Source organism: Symphalangus syndactylus, chromosome 8 (assembly GCF_028878055.3).
Source record: "Symphalangus syndactylus isolate Jambi chromosome 8, NHGRI_mSymSyn1-v2.1_pri, whole genome shotgun sequence".
Taxonomy (NCBI): domain Eukaryota; kingdom Metazoa; phylum Chordata; class Mammalia; order Primates; family Hylobatidae; genus Symphalangus; species Symphalangus syndactylus.
This window is the reverse complement of record NC_072430.2, coordinates 129,484,112-129,503,834: the sequence shown is the minus strand read 5'-3', so window position 1 is coordinate 129,503,834 and position 19,723 is coordinate 129,484,112. Positions and strand designations below refer to the sequence as shown.

At 38.9% G+C, this 19,723-nt stretch overlaps 1 protein-coding gene across 14 annotated transcripts in view; it reads left to right on the top strand.

Moving 5' to 3' along the window:
- DOCK10 (dedicator of cytokinesis 10) overlaps positions 1-19,723 on the top strand; it is a 277,997-nt gene that overhangs the window by 175,045 nt on the left and 83,229 nt on the right. For all 14 annotated transcript variants that reach the window (XM_055290801.2, XM_063645746.1, XM_063645741.1 and 11 more), the window contains exons 12-19: positions 2,574-2,795; positions 2,989-3,111; positions 4,929-5,011; positions 10,714-10,836; positions 12,678-12,757; positions 14,586-14,773; positions 15,270-15,335; positions 18,383-18,475. In XM_055290801.2, the coding sequence (XP_055146776.1) occupies positions 2,574-2,795; positions 2,989-3,111; positions 4,929-5,011; positions 10,714-10,836; positions 12,678-12,757; positions 14,586-14,773; positions 15,270-15,335; positions 18,383-18,475 (978 nt within the window). The remainder of the gene's footprint in view (positions 1-2,573; positions 2,796-2,988; positions 3,112-4,928; positions 5,012-10,713; positions 10,837-12,677; positions 12,758-14,585; positions 14,774-15,269; positions 15,336-18,382; positions 18,476-19,723) is intronic.

Below are 19,723 nucleotides of genomic sequence, written 5' to 3'. Positions count from 1 at the left end.
CTCTTTGATGTCTTATGTCTTTGCACGTCACACACCCTACCTAGAAATCCCTTCTAACCAACTCTTTACCTAATTCCTACTTCTTTAAAATTTGACCAAGAAATGTCCCCTTCTTCTCATCTTCCATAACTTTCCCATTTTCACATCTTCCACTTCCTAGCCTGGGGGCAAGAGGTTAAGAGGAAAGCCACATAGAGGCGTGGATTTGGGTGAGCACCCAAGAATTGATGGGGAGAGAAAGCCATGAAGAGGGACAGAAGCAGCCTGTCATGGATGTGTTGTGATACAGGTGCAGGGCAGCCCAGAGGAGGCAACTAGAAAAGATGGCTGATATGGTTGGGAGACTGGTTACTTTGAACCCGTAAGTAACTGGTTGAACAAGTAAGTAAACAGATTCATGGTAATGAGATCCCACGTTCTCACTGTTGGAGGACCTACTTACCAATATTAAAAATGGAAAGGCTAGAATGAACCCTTGAGTGTTTGTATTGGAAGCAGAGGCATAAACATGAACTAATTGGTTTTTAATAAGTATTCATACACAAATAGAGATAAACTGTGTGTGTGTGTGTGTGTGTGTGTGTGTATTTCTTACCTCCGTATGATGGGAGGGCACAGAAGCAATGATATCCCAGTGACAGTGAGCATAACAAGCACCCAGATCATGGTTTGTAAATGTCACCCTCACTATAAGGAACCAGGGCTCCTTGGAGAAATATCTGGAGCATGAGAAGTATAGGATAAGCCTGGAACATCCTATTTGATAAAGAAGTACTCAAAAAATGATGGAGACTTGCCAAAAAAATACCCAGAAGTTACCTTGAAAGAGTGCCTCTAGCCAAATCTGGGACAATTTCAGCATCATACTAACACTAATTATCGTAAGAGCAAAACTCATTGAGTAAACAGTAATCCATGAGTCTATACTTGTATTAATAAATTAATTAATTAATATCTAAATAAGAGAGAAGGGAAAGCTCATCCATATGATGGAATACTAGCTAATACGTGTAGAAAGAATGATGGAACTGAAAAATCACCATTGGTCGCCATCATGGTGGTAGTTGACTGCGATGGAAGTTATCAATGGAGATGAAAACTAGGGTGGGATGTGTTTCATGAGGAGCAAGACATGGGGGTAATCTCAGAACATATTTCCACAAATACAAATCAATTGCCAAAGGGAAAATGGTGACCTTTATAATGGAGAAAACCAGCAGATAAGGTTAACATCACAGTTGCTGAAGGAGTTGGCACTGTGTGCTCTTGATACAATGAAGTATGAAAATCAAGCATCAGTCTGAGATTTTACTGCCGTAAAAGCATGACCTGAATCCTGTCATGAGGACACATACAACAGACCCAGATTGAATTTATGTCAGAATGTACGTCCTGTAGTCTTTAAAAGGCCAAAAACCTGAAAGAGAGAAAAAGACTGAGAAACAGTTTCGACTGAATTAAATTGAAGGGAAATAGCAGAAAAATATAATGAGTAGTCCTAGATGGGATTCTGGACCAGAAAGAAAAACAGAGACATTGTTGAGTCAACTGGCAGAATCGAAAGCGGCATGTGAGTTGCACAGTTTAGGCCAATATTACTTTCCTGACTTGGATGGCTGCACGGTGATTAGACAGGTGAGTGTCCTCATTTGGGGGAAACACTCACTGGAGTATTTAGGAGAGGAATAATACTGGAAACTTGCTCTCAAAGCATTCAGACTGGTTATAATAGGTGACTGTGAGAGAGAGAGAGTGTGTGTGTGTGTGTGTGTGTGTTTGTGTGTGTGTGTGTGTGTGTGTGTGTGAGAGAGAGAGAGAGAGAGAAACAGGAGGTTAACAGTTGAATCCAGGCAAGGGGGATAATTGAGGTGGTTTTATGCACCTTATACACAACCTTTCTCTCTATTCAAAATTATTTCAAGATAAGAGAAAAAATAGTTAATATCTGTTTTAAAAATTCAACTAAGATATCAACTCCTCTTAGGAAACTTCCTGCCCTCTCTGCCAACAGACTCCCTCACAACCTGATGCTCATCTACCTACTTGCCACAGTGTTTCGTGTTTTAATATGTATCTGTGACACTAATGTATTAGGAGTGCCTTAGAACAGTGACAAACATGTAATAAATGCTCAATAACTGTTAGCTATTATTATGATTCTATTAAGCTGTGATAAAAAAACAGAGACGTGGTTGGCCTAGTGAAGTCCAACCACAGTGCAGTCTCGAAACTTCTAGGATTTCATTACAGATTTTCAAGGGCCTTGGAGACTGACGTGGCATGTATTTTCTAAAACTGTAAGGGAAATAACTAGAAGGATCTGTAAGGCCCAACCATGCATGTAAATGCAACATAAAGGAGAGAGTTCTTGGCAAGGAAACTAAAGAACCAGTGAGATACAGTACTGGGATCTAAGGCACTTGCTGGAGGACAGGATTCCGGGTCACTGAGTCAAGGGAAGCTTGCCTGCTGCATGTATTTTATCTACTGCTTTGTTAAATGATGTACTAATGAGGCTGTCTCATGGATAATGATTTTATGTCAAAAACATCTGTTATTTCTTTTTCATGCAGATTGAGCCTTTTTTTGTGAGTGTGGCACTTTATGACCTCAGAGACAGCAGGAAGATTTCTGCTGATTTTCACGTGGATCTAAACCATGCTGCTGTCAGACAGATGCTCTTGGGGGCTTCTGTGGCTTTGGAAAATGGCAACATCGACACCATCACTCCAAGACAATCAGAAGAACCTCACATCAAGGGACTTCCAGAGGAATGGCTAAAATTTCCAAAGCAGGTGGCACTTTGTTTACTTGTGATGAGATGGAAAATGCTTGTACCATTATTCTTACCGATAGTTCACATAAGATGAGCAATTTCCTGAGTAAAAATTCCCTTAAAACTGTCCTTTTTTAAAAAAAAGTGGAATTTTGTAAATGTCTACAATGTGGTTTTTTTCTATGCTTATTAGCTGCTTTCTTTGTACACAGGCTGTATTTTCTGTAAGCAATCCACATTCTGAAATTGTTTTGGTGGCCAAAATCGAAAAAGTCTTGATGGGAAATATTGCAAGTGGTGCTGAACCTTATATTAAGAACCCAGACTCCAACAAGGTAATGTATAATCTTATAAATAACTTCATTTCCTTTTTTTTTTTTAATGGAGCCTCTCCCTGTCGCCCAGGCTGGAGTGCAGTGGCGCGATCTCAGCTCACTGCAACCTCCGCCTCCTGGATTCAAGTGATTCTCCTGCCTCAGCCTCCCCAGTAGCTGGGATTACAGGTGCATGCCACCACGCCCAGCTAATTTTTTTGTATTTTATAGTAGAGATGGGGTTTCACCATGTTGGCCAGGCTGGTCTCGAACTCCTGACTTCAAGTGATCGGCCTGCCTTAGACTCCCAAAGTGCTGGGATTACAGGCATGAGCCACCACGCCCAGCCAACTTCATTTGCTTTTAAGAAAGCAAGCCACACTTTCTTGCTGAATTATCAAATTTGTATGTCTTGAAATACTCACTTATTGGTGAAATGAATATCCACCAGAAATTTTTTAAGTATACCTTTTTGCTTTACTTTCTTTTGACCCAGTAATTTCTGACCTCTGAGAATCTAATGGTAGAAATAAATTCAAATGTGGATAAAGCTTTCACCCCAAGGATCAGAGTATTAATAATAATGAAACCTTAGGAATAATCTGAGTAAAAGCAAGTGAATGAGACATCAGCAATGCTGATGATGAACAAAGTGAGATAAATAATTGTATATCAAATTATAATATCACTTAAGTGAAAAAAGGAAGAGGAAAGAGAATGCTGTGCTTTGAATGGTGGAACTACAGGTAATATGTTTCTACTTTCTTCTTTTCTATTAGATTATCTTTAATAATCAAATACTACTGTTTAATAGAAAATGAATATTAAGGCTGGGCCCAGTGGCTCACGCCTGTAATCCCAGCACTTTGGGAGGTCGAGGCGGGCGATCACGAGGTCAGGAGATCGAGACCATCCTGGCTAACACGGTGAAACCCCGTCTCTACTAAAAAAATAAAAATAAAATTAGCCGGGCGTGGTGGCGAGCGCCTGTAGTCCCAGCTACTCTGGAGGCTGAGGCAGGAGAATGGCGTGTACCCAGGAGGCAGAGCTTGCAGTGAGCTGGGATCGCGCCACTGCACTCCAGCCTAGGCGGGCGACAGAGCGAGACTCCGTCTAAAAAAAAAAACACGAAAAAAAGAAAAGAAATATTAAAAGTCTATATTTTCCATGCCAAAGAAATATACTGAGGAAATAACTTACAAGAATTGAATCTTAGCACGTGTGACAATTTAGGAAGGAGTTTAACATATTTATGAGAGTCCCATAATTCAGTGTTTGGCGAACTATGGTGTGCAGGCCAAATACAGCCTACCTTCTGTTTTGATAAATAAAGTTTTATTGAAACACAGTCACATTCATTTATGGATTGTCTATGGCCATTTCCCTGCTACAGAAACAGAGTTGAAAACTTGTGACAGAGACCATATGGCCCATGAAACCCAGTGTTTTTACTACATGACACTTTATAGAACCAGTCTCCTGCCCTCTGCCATAACAAATAAAAGGGGATATAGAATGGTCTGTAAATGTAAATTTGCTAATGATTTCCATTCAAGATTTTAAAATCTTTTAAGTCAAAAAAAGGAAAAAAGTTGATATTCCAAGACATGCATATTTTCTACATTTGAAATTTCCAAACTAAAAAGAAAGAAAAATATTATACAATAGTTTGAACACAGAGGACACCATTTGGCTCTTTATAAGGTAATATGGGCTAGTAAGACATAGTCATGCTGAGTTTCAGTATAAAATAATATGAAAAAGTATTTAGTATTATTTTATATGTACAGTTTGTAAAGTGCTATTCTAAACAATATTTGTATTTATTTTTTCTTTAGTATGCACAAAAGATACTAAAATCCAACAGACAGTTCTGCAGCAAATTGGGAAAATACCGTATGCCTTTTGCATGGGCAGTAAGGTATGTTGACAGTTGTAGCCAACAGACTAGAAATACATGTAATGGTGGCGTTGGAAGCTTCAGTTTTGAACGTTTTTGTGTTGCCTATTATTTTTAATGTGTCTACACCTAGAAAACGCTAATATGGTCATCTTCATAAACATCTTGAGCTTCTCTGAGACATACATTTCACAAGACAGTTTAGCAATACAGTTTATAATAGAGGGCCGTGACACATGTACCGTGCGTGCATGACCAGATATGCTATGGGTTCTTGGTAGATATCAAATCAATGTCATAAATTGTTTATTATGTATATTTGACTTAACAAACCTTTGACATTATGTCAGTCCTGAGAGTCTGGTGTGCCTAAAATTCAGATAGCTGCACTATGATTTCTTATGCAGCTGCTTGTTTTCATCTATGCGTAGAGCTCAGGTCTATATATGGATGTCCAAATGAAACCGTCAAACTAATCATTTAAACTCATTTTGATTTTGATACTGTTTAGCCTAGCCGAATTTATCAGTACCAGTCGCCTCTCTGAAAGAAAATCTGAGTTCTGTGGACATAGATGGACACATCATTCACTTGGACGCATAACCTCTTCATGAAGAACCATAATTGCTTTTCAGAACTGTTTAATTATCAATTATTATTGTCCTCATCAATCTCTTTACATCTTTATTAGAATAAGAATTTCTTAAGGAAGGAAGAGCCTGGCATAGACTCATAAGGCTAAAAGGTCATCATTGTACACCCTGAATGAACTAAGAAAGGTTAGAGCTACCGGCTGGGCATGGTAGCTCACGCCTGTAATCCCAGCACTTTGGGAGGCCAAGACAGGCGGATCCTGAGGTCAGGAGTTCGAGACCAGCCTGGCCAACATGGTGAAACCCCATCTTTACTAAAAATACAAAAATTAGCCAGATGTGGTGGCAAATAATACAGCCCATCAAGTATTCATTTGAACTTCGGTAACATTATCTCAATGTATCCAAATTTAGCATCCAGAAAGAAGAGAGAACCTGTTAATCATGACATTTTTAAGTCTCACAGTTCCCAGTGATGTATATTCAATAACACATCACCAATATTTGTCATAATTTTGAGGTTGTTATTTAAGTTGGAGATGAGTAGGTGTAGGAAGGAGAAATGTGGAAGTTTGGGCAGCAGTAAACCAAGATAGATTCATGCAGTCTCCAGGAATTAGTTTGCCCTAAGGCAGCATCATAGCAAGGGAGGGAGAGTCCAGGCCTGGGAGTCTAATAAACATTGCAGATCAGGCCACTACTTAATGTGACTTGGAGCAATTTTCTTCTCCATGTCTCTGGGTCCCCAGCGATAAATTGAAGCTGATAATACCTGTGTTATGAGCAGTATGTGCAATCTCAAGTGCACAAGCATTTGGCGTAAAATAGATCATGGATAGTACTTTATCCTCCCTTTTCTATCTCTTTCTATAGGAACAACTAATGCCAGGACATTCTGCATGAAAAAGATGGTATTTAGATTTCCAGAACCCTTTATAACGAATTTGTTTTTATTTCTCATAAGACAAAGGCTAACTAATTATAATTCACTGATTAAACATTTTTGGTATTGTTAAGCATTCTCAGTTCCCTCCAGAAAACCTACTGGGGCAAGTAGAGGCAAGATGTCTGTTGTGAAATATTCCAGTATTACAAAATTACAATAATGCACACATTTTTCACTTTAAGGATCCAACATTGCTCTGAGGTTTTAGAAACAGGCATTTTAGAGCCAGACAGAGATGAGCTCAAAATCCTAACTGGCCAGGCACGGTGGGCCATGCCTATAATCCCAACATTTTAGGAGGCCAAGGTCTCCTGGAGGTTCACTTAAGGCCAGGGGTTCTAGACCAGCCTGGGCAACATAGTGAGACCCAATCTCTAAAAACAACTTTAAAAAAATTAACCAAGGGTGGTAGCATACACCTGTAGTCCTAGCTACTCAGGAGGCTGAGATGGGAGTATCAGAATCATCAGAGATGAGCTCAGAAGGTGGAAGTTGCAGTGAACTATGATAGCACCACTGCACTCCAGCCTGGGCAACAGAGTGAGACCCTGTCTCTAAAACAAGAAAAAAAAATGCTCTATCCTTTATTGGCCAAGTGAGCTTGGGCAAGTTACTTATAACCTGACTTTACCTATTTTTTTAATCTACAAAAGAGGAAAATAAGAATATCTAATTTACTGTTATAAGGATTAAGGAGCACAGATATGTACCCAATAAAAGATTGTTATTTTTAGAAATCATTTTTTCTAATATTATTATTACTGAAAGTCACTTACAGAGATCATATCTACCTCACCAAGTCCCCTTTTCTGATAAATTTGGGGCAGTGAAGAACAATATAAAGGAGAGAAGTCAAAGAATTACCCATTATTGAAAGAACCTGAGAAGTTAGGAGAAGTGACAATCCTGCTTTGAAGTTGTCTAGTTAAATATGCTGGAAGAAAGACAGATGAAGTCTCTAGGAAGGCTGACAGTATTACTGACTATTGACATCATTCCTTGGATAGGAAAGCCAATGAAACCACAAGCTTAGACCATATTAATGCCCAATTAGTGGTCTGGTTGTAGGTTAGGAAACACCACCAACCTGTGTATATACATATGTGATTTACTTCCACATAAATTTCTCACAACTGAGAAAAATAGTTAGCAGTACAATTCTAAAGATATGTCAGACCACTTGGATTCCCTAACCACAAAAAAGTACAAAAGATCCCACCAAAGATTTTAATTTCTCTTTCACAATCTGGAAACTGCTTCAAATAAATGTTCACAGCATCGGAGGAAGGCTGGTTGTTGCCCATGTCTTTACCAGCTTCCTGACATACTTCAATACCTAATTGATACTGCTGATTCTGAGGCTACTGCTCCTTCCTGTTACACTTTCTAGACTGTAGTTTGTTTCACAGTGTAGATTTCAGAGTGCCCTAAGACATGTTGGCCCTTAAAATCAACTGTCATTAGAAGAGTAGAACTGACAATTTAGATTATAGATTATGACCATATTTTTACCCACATCTAATCATCCCACCCACTGCAGTACGCACAGATGCTCATCACTGTGAACAACGTTTTTTTCTGAAATTAATTTGGTGTTCTTATATTTGGCACCAGCTGCAGTGCCATTTTACAGTGAAAAGGTTATCCTTGAGGGAGGAATAGAGAACACATACACATGACTACACAGGGTATTTTATACTCATTGACTCGGGACAAAATTGACCCTTCCAAATGTGTCAGGTTGTGAATGGATCTCTTTCCATGCATATCAGCCCCAGAATCCTATGTACCAGCATCCTTGCCGGAACCCTTTTGTGATTTCTTTGACTACCTCATTTGATATTCCAAATGGACCAGCACTCAACACTGAATTTTTTTAATTAAGCAAAATTAAAATAAACATTTCATTCTCATATCTCTACAATTATGGAAGGTGCACAGTGCAATTATCATTTAAGATTCCCTTACTGACAATGTCTTCAACAAATGGTCATCCAACTTCTGTTTGACTCTTTCCAGGGACAAAAACCCAAGTACATCCCACAGTGCTTCCTTCTGTCTGTCTCTTTAGAGTTCTAATTATTAAATAATCTATTTTTCAAAATAATCTTCAGCTATCTGAAAACCACTTTTATATGTTTTCTTCCATGGCCACACACACAAAAAAAATATGTCTGCTTCATTCTGCACATCATGGTTATTCATGCTGTTTGTGAATGAATCTATCGAGGACACCTAAGGTTCTTTTCCTTTGGGCAAGAAAACGAAAACTTACACAAATGATTTTGGAATGGCTGGGCCATATTTCATGATTCCTACAATCACACCCCAAAGATCATGGTGCTGAGACCCTCACAATATACTGATCATTGCTCAACTGTAGCAGTTGGAAGTAGGCACAGTGTTCCAGCCATCACAAAACCATCTGTGTAAATGAATCAGTTCTTTTTTGTCCTGCCAGATATATATATATATATATATATATATATACTTTATTTTTGAGATGGAGTTTTGTTCTGTCACCAGGCTGAAGTGCAGTGGCACAGTCTTGGCTTACTGCAACCTTCGCCCCCCAGGTTCAAGCAATTCTCCTGCCTCAACCTCCTAACTAGTTAGGATTACAGGTGCACGCCACTATGCCCAGCTATTTTTGTATTTTTAGTAAAGTCAGGGTTTCACCATGTTAGCCAGGCTGGTCTCAATCTCCTGACCTCGTGATCCCCCCGCCTCGGCCTCCCAAAGTGCTGGGATTACAGGCGTGAACCACCATGCCCGGCCACCAGTTATATATTTATTGAACAACCACAGGTTGTATGGCACTGTGAGCAAAACTTCTCCCATGGTGCTGTACTCTTCTTTATGAAAAGTGTTCAATGTAAGTGAGCAATTTCCATGACAGTTGTGGATAAGAGCAAATCGAGTTCCACAATTTACATCTATCAATAAATGGAAGTCACTAATTAAAAAGCTATTGTTCAAGCTCAGTTTAACTTCCTCTCATATTGGGAATTGTATCATGTTAGTTTCAACATGTGATGCACTGAAACAAACGCCCTTTATAATATTTAAATAAAAATAATGTTCATGTTTAATATTTTTATTCTGTCTCCCCAATGTTATTTGCCTTTTTACCTTCCCTCATTCACTACTTAACAGAGAAAAAATGAGGAGGCAAGTTGAAGGAGTCTAAAAATATCATTCTGATAAAATCTTGGCCTATTTTCTTTTAGTATTCTATTTAACACTAAAGCTATATAATCTGATATCCATTTAAATGGCCATTTCAGCCTGTGCATTGAATTCTTCAGTTAACTTAAAGTGATAAAACATTACATTAAAAGAAGTAAGAATTCAGTATTTCTCTAACACTGAAGTAAAAATTCAATATTTCTCTAACATTGAAGAAAATACATGGATCTAATTTTTTTTGACCACACATTGTATGATGAGATATGAGGAAGTTCATGTAAAACTGACATCTAAGCATGGTACGTATGTGAAGCAAGTATCGCCTGACATTACTATGTTATTTGGACAAAAGCTATTTTTGTGTTTCAACTAAGCCTAACTTTCCTTGGTTCCAATGAAATAGACCAAGGAAGGAAATAAGTGGCTCAGATTCATAGTGTTCTCTTTCTTTAAAACAAAAGTCTGACGCAGGTGCCTTCCGTATTATCTTTGTCTCTGTCCTAAAAGTTAGGACATGGGCACATTTAGCTCCATGAAAATGTGTCAAGAGTATGGCCTTCCACACTCACATATAAAACTTTATCCCTGTTCCACCACTCGTAAATCCTAGTAGTGCCACCCAAATTGAAGTGACTCTGTCCTGCCCAGGTTTAAGGTGTCTTGGAGAAAGAATTTAAAAGAATAACTTGTGATCCTATTCTTCTCCACTTCCCTAATACTCCAAGGTTTTGATACAGTTATTAAATGTGAGACATCATAAAAAATATAGTTGTAATATGGAATGTTATCACTTCGGATACACAGTTAAAAATAAGAAATTAAAGATAATAAAAATTAAGTGTATAAATGAAGCATTTGTATAAGAAGTTTTCTGTCTTTTTATAAGTTCTTAGAGTTTCTCTGATTATAAATGAGAAGTTTAATTAATATAGTAACATTAAAAACACTTTATAAACAATATCCAAATACCAACCTGAATAAATATTTTCTTTTAGATCAGTATTTAAGGACAACCAGGGAAATGTGGACAGAGACTCAAGATTTTCACCATTGTTTAGACAAGAAAGTAGCAAGATTTCAACTGAGGACCTAGTTAAACTAGTATCAGATTATAGAAGGTATGTTTTTTTAATACTCTTGAAATTAACGTAAATCAGCCATGTTGATTTGTTATCGCTTCATAAATACCTGAGGATCTGATTCTCGAATGCCCAAACCTCCAGAAAGCAGATATTTTTCAGGTGACTTCACATATGCCCAAATAGCACCACAAAAGTAAAAATTGCTAGAATTATATGGAAGGACTGTGAAATGTTAAACTATGTCAGTTATTTATTGCTGTGTAACAAACCACCTCAAAACTTAATGGTTTAAAATAACAACACTGTTATAGTAATTGTACTCCTGAGTCCACAATTTGAGCACATCTGAGTGAGAAGAGCTTATCTCTTCCACACATGGCATGGGCTGAGAGAGATCAGCTGGGGTCAGAGGATCCACTTCAGAGACTCCCCTTTAAAGTAATCAAACATCCTGGCCAAAACCCATACTACAGGCTTCCTAAGGCCCAGCCTTTCCTCTTAAACTTTTTGCCAGTATACTGAAGCATGAAAGCCTGTAATGCTGAGCAGAAGAGAATAGGCAGAAGGTTCTGGGGCGATCTGTTACAAACATAAAAAAAAACTCGTAGAAAACCCATGTTATCAGTGAATAGCAAGGAAAATTACTGCTGTGTAATTTAAGGGAGCACCCTAGAATACACAATGCAATGCTGACATTAAATTATTCATGTCAGCCTCACACTTTATGGCCTTTATTCTCAGTGGTGTGCTGACAAATGTTTCACAAGCAGCTCTTTAAGGAAACAACGGACTTGTGCCGATGGCCGGTGTCTATGGGTGTAAACTCTCCTACCACTGCTGATTCCAGCCTATCAATGGGCTTCGCTGAACGTAGGGTTAGGAAGAGATGTGCACCCTAATACAGCGTTTCCACCATAAACTTAGAGATGTACAGATCATCTTACCATGTAGTAAAATAATCAGAAAGTGGTGAATTTTGAATACTTACTACCTTTGTGTTTAATATAATTTCTTTAATGATAAGTTTATATAACTTAATTTCTATTAACGGCTGTGTTTAGCTGTCAAGCAAAATTCCTAAAAATTGAACATTCAGCTCTCACAAGCTGAGAAGAGCTGACTCTGACCCATCACTGTAATTATTCCACCTTTCAAAGTAGATTTCCTAAGAAGGATAACACTTGCAACTGTTACCAGCAGCTTCCACTTTACTCTAAAGGAAGATTGGCGAGAGGTTTTAATAGAGGGAAACAGAGAGAGAGTGGGAGGGAAATGCAAGGACTTGAGCCAGGGAGTGCCTGTGAGTGGGAGACAGGTGGGGAAGGGGTGTCCGCATACACTGTAGGAGTGGGGAGAGAGCAGAAGAAACAGGGCTCAGGGGAGGATCCCTGTCCTCCTTGTTTGTTGGTGAAGAGGAAGAATATGGACCGTCCACTTAGGGATTGTAGCAAAGACCAGGCTTGCTCTCAAAACTTTTTAAAATTCATTATGAGAATGTGTTACTTAAGCCAGTTTAAATACTATTAGCTTTTGTTAATAAAAACTCTGTAATTTACTCTTGTACTTTTTTGATCATTTTTGTGTTATCTGAAGTAGAAGAAAATAAATTTAAAATCTTTTTCAGAAAATCTGTCACTTGACCCCTCCCTGATTTGTATTTTTATTTGCAATATCACATGTATTTTAGTTTGCAAAATTAAACTAGCTAAATAAAATCTTTCACAAGATTATTTGGGAGTCTGCTGTTTACCCTTAACAAAGCTCAGAATTATAGATGACTGCTTTTTCCTTGAAAATTGGAATAATACTCTGTGTGTGTGTGTGTGTGTGTGTGTGTGTGTGTGTGTGTGTGTGTCTTTGCTCATGCACTCTTACAGGGCCGACAGAATAAGCAAAATGCAGACCATTCCTGGAAGCCTGGATATTGCTGTTGACAACGTTCCCTTGGAGCATCCAAGTATGATGATGATGTCATGGTTTGGTTGCAGAGTTTTGAATATTGAATATTTAGTGGGTTTTTTTGGTTGGCTGGTTGGTTGGTTGGCTAGTTGGTTGGTTACAAGGTTTTGGTTTTTTTTTTTTCCCCAGAAGTTGAAATATATGGAATTCATGATGCTACAGAAATGTGGAGCTTCTTTTTGCTTCACTAAGACGGATGATGAGTTTTTTAGGGCAAGAACTATATTCAGGGTAACCTAACACTTACTTACCTGGTATGCACCATGCACCTAACAAGGTATTAAATTATGTCATTTAATCCTCAAAACCCTGGAGGGTTTCAAAGGAGGAAAGTCAGATTTGGATAGATTAACAAACCAATAATCCATAATGGGACAATATATTCTCCCATTGAGTGAGTTCCTCTCACTCAAAATAGAGGCTAGTTCTGCCATACTGTGCTGCCAGAGGGTTACTCTGAACACTGTGTGTAGCCGTTCAAGCGGCCATGCAATGATTATAACTGAAATGTTGTCAGACTGTTATTATACAGAGAACATATATTTTTTCAGAATATGGTCAAAAGTATTGTCAGTAGAAAAACTCAATTTTAGAAGGAGCTTTTATTAACTTTATAAAAGAGTTTCAGAATTTAATTTTTAAGTGGTAAAATTGGTTTGTTTGGTTATTTCTGATTCTACATTTTAGTGACTTTTTCTGCAATGCAAAAAAAAATGAATAAAGGCCTCCTATAATGAACTCTAAACAGGGAAAGGACTATTGCCATGGGATATTTGGATTACCATTGCAGTATTAAGTTTTCCATCCTTGTAACTTTCTACAAATCATTTTAATATGAAATGTAATGAGCATTCGAACTTAAGCCATGGCTTGAAATCATTTTTATATTGATTGGTGTGAAAAAGCAGAGGATAAACTAAGCCATTTCCTCTACCTGATTTGGGGACCATTGCTTTTATTACCTATGGAAATGAAACACAATAAATGAGGCACTCAATATTCTCTTTGGAAGAATGGTAGAATCTTAGAGAAATTTGAACACATAATAAAAATATCATAATTGGTTTTTGAAATAAGAAAACAGTAATCTGATTCTCAAGCATTTGTAGCTAATCATTTTGCTTTTTAGAACACAGTCAGATTCCAGGTGGGGTAAAGGGAGGTAGAAGGCCTTGGTCTTTCAGTACCACAACTTCAGCCTTCAAACAGTTTGGTGACAGAAGTTTTGACTTATAAATTCCTAATCATTATTTCTTAAGCTGTTTCTCCAAGGGTAGGTTTTAAAAGGTGGTAGAAACTGAAGAGAAAAATAAATAAACCGTATCTACTGATGAAGAGAGGGGCTTCAGGCCATGCTATGAAATCCATTCTGTAGAGAGATATTGCTATTAATCTATCTGGTACTATCAGTAATAGATCTATTGGACAAAGCTTTGTTCAGTCATGTATCGGAATATGTATTATTTTTACGGTGTTATAGCAAAGATTGCTGGATTATTTCTTATAATATCCAGCTACTATGTTCAGAGGTTCATTAGTTAAAATTTATTTTTATGGGAAGCTTAATACAAAAAGAAAATAGTTATAAATCCATCTAAAAGATTTACTGTTTTTTTCTGAGACATCAGTTTTAATATTAAATATGTAGCTTGTTAATCTGCCATGCCCACCTCCTACAAATTTTTCATGCTAGTGTAAGCTAATATCCATTGGTGTACAAGCCAGGAGTTTCTATCTTGAGTGGGTTAATTTTAAAACATGTTAACTATTGTTCACTTTAAAAGAACCATATTAAATGACAAACTCTTATTTTCTGATTTTTTAAGATTGTGTAACATCGTCCTTTATCCCTGTCAAGCCTTTCAACATGATGGCTCAAACAGAACCCACAGTGGAGGTGGAAGAATTTGTTTACGACTCAACGAAGTATTGTCGGCCTTATAGAGTATATAAAAATCAAATTTATATTTACCCCAAACACCTCAAGTATGATAGCCAGAAATGCTTCAACAAGGTATGATATAAGTTTCTGAGATATCATCTTTTCTTTTCACCATATTTAGACCATATAAGATAGTTCCTGAATATGCAATTACAAATTACTATAGGGCAACACTCTGTCATAGAAAACTGTTCGGAGAAAATGTTTAGTAAGAGGCAGTGATGAGTTTTACCTTAGAAGTGTTTAAGGATGCAGTTTTGTAGCATATTAATAATCTTTTCTAAATCAGTCTTAAATAATTTTGTTCTAGACCTTTTTTTTTTTAGTTTCTTAAGATATTCTAAAAATAGCACGCCTGCCCCTTTTCAGTATGAGCTTTTACTTCCCTTTTAAGTACACTGTCCAGATCCTTCTGTTATTTCAGAACATTATGGATAATGTCAAAAGAAAATGTTGGGTATTTTACATTTTTCGGATTTAATTAGAAGCTACTTATTTTAGGCACTTGGGTTTTTTATGTTATTTGATAGGAAATTACAATTTCCATTTTTTCTCTCCGTAATTTCAGGCACGGAATATAACCGTGTGCATTGAATTCAAAAATTCGGATGAAGAAAGTGCCAAGCCCCTGAAGGTGAGCCAAGTCAGCAAAGGGACCCAGCATAAAGTGGGAAGGCAGGTGCAGGGATTCTTTCCACCACCGCAGGGCTTTTTATGTGAGTGTGGTTGAAAGAGCAGTAATTTAATACATTTGTTTTAGATCTGAAACGTACCTGATTTAACAGTCCTCATTAACTAGATCTATTAGAAACTCGTCTCATAGCTCTTTTAGCTTTTCATGACTTGGGAAAATGGGAAACCATTCTCATGTGAAATAAATGCCAAGACTCCCCTGTGGAAGACGTTGCCTTTTTCAAAGATTAGCCTGCCTCTTGGTTCAGCATGCTTGATTTAAAACAGAACACCCCAGCCGGCCCTCGTGTGGTCTGCGCAGAAGCACTGCTGCATACTGGCCCAATAGCTAATGCAGGGGACCCGTGGGATGCTCACAGTTAGGAAAGGTGCACGTGGCCAAGTGCCTGAGGAACTGGAAAAATGGCTCTGGGAAGTCAGTCCCAGTTGCTGATCACGTGATTTAGTAAGATCCATAAAACTATGAGGTTTGTAGGAACTGTGCTGTTTCACTCTACAAAGCTGCAACTGGATGGCATTTTTTAGAGTTCATATTTGATCTATAGTATGCAGTTTTTATTTTAGGGATTTCAAACAACATAAAGTAACCCATAAAAATTGAGGGAGAAATTATTTGTAGTGGGCCTGCTGCCGATCTTACCGGCTTCGGCAAATCAAAGGAATGAGGTAGTAGAGGATAAAACTAATTTCCAACTAACCCCCACCATTCTCTGTGGTAGTCTCTTAAAGCACTCTACCTGGTACAAATTGAGTCCTCTAATTTGTAGCATTATTCAGAAGAACAATAATCAATTTGAGTGATTGAATTAATCAGGCAATTAATTCAGGTAAATATAAAAGAGTCTTTAAAAAAAAAAAAAAAAAAGTCTTGAGCCACCGTCAGCATCCACTGGCACCAAACTCCAAAATAGTGTTAGCATCAGGAGAGAAAAATTCAAGTGAAATATAATTGTCAAGCAAATAGAGGCAATGATCAGATAGCAAGCACATTTGGCCTGTAGAGCAGTGTTTCTGTAAGGAAAATTCTAGACAAGAAGAGCAATCACATGTGGGTCCCTTGCTTCACTGCATTCTAAAATACCACACAGAGATACAGCAAAGCTAACTGTCAGATTCCAGAAGAGGGGTCCTGAGCTTTGGACAAAGGGGCCTTATAAGTTATAAGGAAGTGCCGTATCACAGCCCTGGCCTGATTCGGGGCTGGACAGAATAGTAGCATACTGTGCTGGAGACGGTAACCAGCCCTATCCTGGAAGCTGGCATATCAGGAGCTGGGGTCCAGCCAAGCCTCGTGGTTGCACAAGACCTTAACTCTAGACCAGAGCTGGTTCCATGGGGCCTGTATTACTCCATTCTCACACTGCGATAAAGATACTACCTGAGACTGGGTAATTTATAAATAAAAGAGATTTAATTGACTCACAGTTTCTGCATGGCTGAGGAGGCCTCAGCAAACTTACAGTCATGGTGGAAGGGGAAGAGGCATGTCTTACATGGTGGCAGGTGAGAGAGAGAGAGAGAGCATGTGTGAGTGCAGGAAAAACTGCCACTTATAAAACCATCAGATCACTTGAGAATTCATTCACTGTCATGAGAACAGCATGGGGGAAACGGCCCCAGGATCCAGTCACTTCCTTTCCTCAGCATGTGGGGATTATAATTCAAGATGAGATTTGGGTGGGGACACAAAGCCTGACCATATCAGGGCCTGTTCAGGAAGCCATTCTACAGGAATCAGTCTTAAACAAGTTAGCCCTTATTCCATGTAAATCAAGAGTCAGATTGGTCCAGGTGATATCCATAGGCTAGGGGAGGTCCCCAAACACTGACCATTGTCCCAGGCCATTGTCTGAGTCATTGTTATTTTCCTGGAGTTGGTAACTGAAGAGTTATGGCCTTTTTTTTTCCACTCAGGGATAATTTCAGACCCTCATAATTATTCAATTCATAACTTCTTCAGCAGTGTATTTAGGACCCCAACCCCAGCTGGTGAATAGGCTCTTGACACTGTCATGAGAAGGATTTCAAGGATGACTCAGAAAATAGTGAAAGTACAGAGATTTACTGCAAAGCAAAAAGAACGCAGTCAGGAAAGAAGAGTGTGGGTGTACTCAAGAGAGACAGTCGTCTGCAAAAAGTTTTAGGGCTTCTATCTTTATGGGTTTCTTTACATTCATGAAGATTTCTAAAGAAAGGTGAAGGTTTATCAGAACTGTGGGGCCACCTATATTCGTAGCAAATATGGGTATTCTCAGAACTGCCCAGGTACTGGTGGGAGTGTGATTTAGTATGTCAATGAGCATATAATGAGGTCCTAGAAGAAACCTAGGTCAAATCCAGCACCATGCTGGGTACAGTTGGTCTTAGCCAGCTTGGCCCACATCTTATTTTTTAGGGTCTTATTGGCCACCGACTTATGCAGCTAGTTCAACAGTATCCTTTTTGCTAGGCATGTGAAACCTCTGCCTAGAATTGTCTGTTCTCCTGTGGCCACCCTGTATTATTCCTGTCTCACAGGTATTTGGCCCTAGTGTCTTATCTATATGATGAATGAAAGCCATCAAATTATCTTCAGCAGCCAGGAGCGGTGGCTCATGCTTGTAATCCCAGCACTTTGGGAGGCCGAGGCGGGTGGATCATGAGGTCAGGAGATCGAGACCACGGAGAATGGCGTGAACCTGGGAGGCAGAGCTTGCAGTGAGCCGAGATTGCGCCACTGCACTCCAGCCTGGGTGACAGAGCGGGACTCTGTCTCAAAAAAAAAAAAAAAAAAAAAAAAAAAAAAAATCTTCAGCAACTTTCATTGTATAATAAATGCAGGGTAGTAGGCCAAAGAAGTTCAAGGTTAATTAGATGCCAGCTTAGCCTGGCAAGTTATCACAAAGTTTGCCATTGTCCCAGGGTTGGTACTGAAGAGTTATAGCCTTTTTTTCACCCAGGGATAATTTCAGACACTCATAATTGTTCAACTCATAACTTTTTAAACAGTGTATTTATGGAAAACCTGGAGGGCCCCTCTTCACCTCAGCTGCCTACACAGCAGTTCTGCACCACTCTCAGAATCCGGATTTCTCAGATGAGGTAAGAGCCAGCCCTCCACTGCCCCCAGCGGCTCCTAAGAAAGGTGGGTGAATGGTCAGATAACCGTGCAGTGAAAAACACTCTCTCTAGACCTCATCAGATTAAGGACATGCCTTGGCAGGTATGTCCTTACCAATATTTCTAAACTATATTAATTGGCAGTTGTTTCAGGAGTACGTTGCAAATTCATGTATTTCAGGACAGGAGTGACCTTTTAAAAAAAATGGAATGCTGGCCGGGTACAGTGGCTCACGCCTGTAATCCCAGCACTTTGGGAGGCCGAGGCGGGCGGATCACAAGGTCAGGAGATTGAGACCATCCTGGCCAACATGGTGAAACCCTGTCTCTACTAAAAATACAAAAATTAGCTGGGCGTGGTGGCACATGCCTGTAATCCCAGCTACTCGGGAGGCTGAGGCAGGAGACTCGCTTGAACCAGGGAGTCGGAGGCTGTGGTGAGCTGAGATCATGCCACTCACTGCACTCCATCCTGGCAACAGAGCAAGACTCCATCTCAACTAAAAAAATTAAAATTAAAGTTTTAAAAAAGATGCTTTTAGTGCTGGGATATATCTTTCCTTCTTTTCTTTTTCAGTGAATAATTTTTTTCTTTTATTTCACTGACTAGTGAAGAGATTGTGTTAAATAGCTTTACCAATGAATGGCAGCATTTCATGTCATAAGGAAGAGAGCAGAGAACTAGAGCCTGAGCCAGTTCCGTGGCTTATAACATGCCTGAACTTCAGTGAGCTTGGACCCCGTCATCTCTAAACATGACAGGGAACAAGCCTTGCCCTGGCCGACTTCCAAGACTCCTGCCGTGTGCCAAGCCTCAAGCTAAATTCCATGCACACATCATCTCCCTTAATCCCCACAGTAATTCCAAGAAGTTGGCACTATTATTACCTCCCTATTTGATGGATGAGAAAACTGTGGCTCAGAGAAGTCAAGTTACTTTACCAAGGGCACATAATAAGTGAGAGAAATCAAACCAGACCATGTGACTCCACAGCCTGAAGCTTCACCATCCTGCTCTAACACATAGAAAGTCACTGGGCTCATGGTCAATTACTATATACATGTTAGCTTACATTACAAACAACTTTAGACAAACAAGTTTCAGTGAAAAAATTTAATTTCTAACCATAAAGTGAAGGTCTGACTAGTGCAGCCTGCTGATGGGATGCCTGAGATTCACAATATCCCACCTTTTGTAGACATTTTCTACAGCTGCTTTCACACATTATC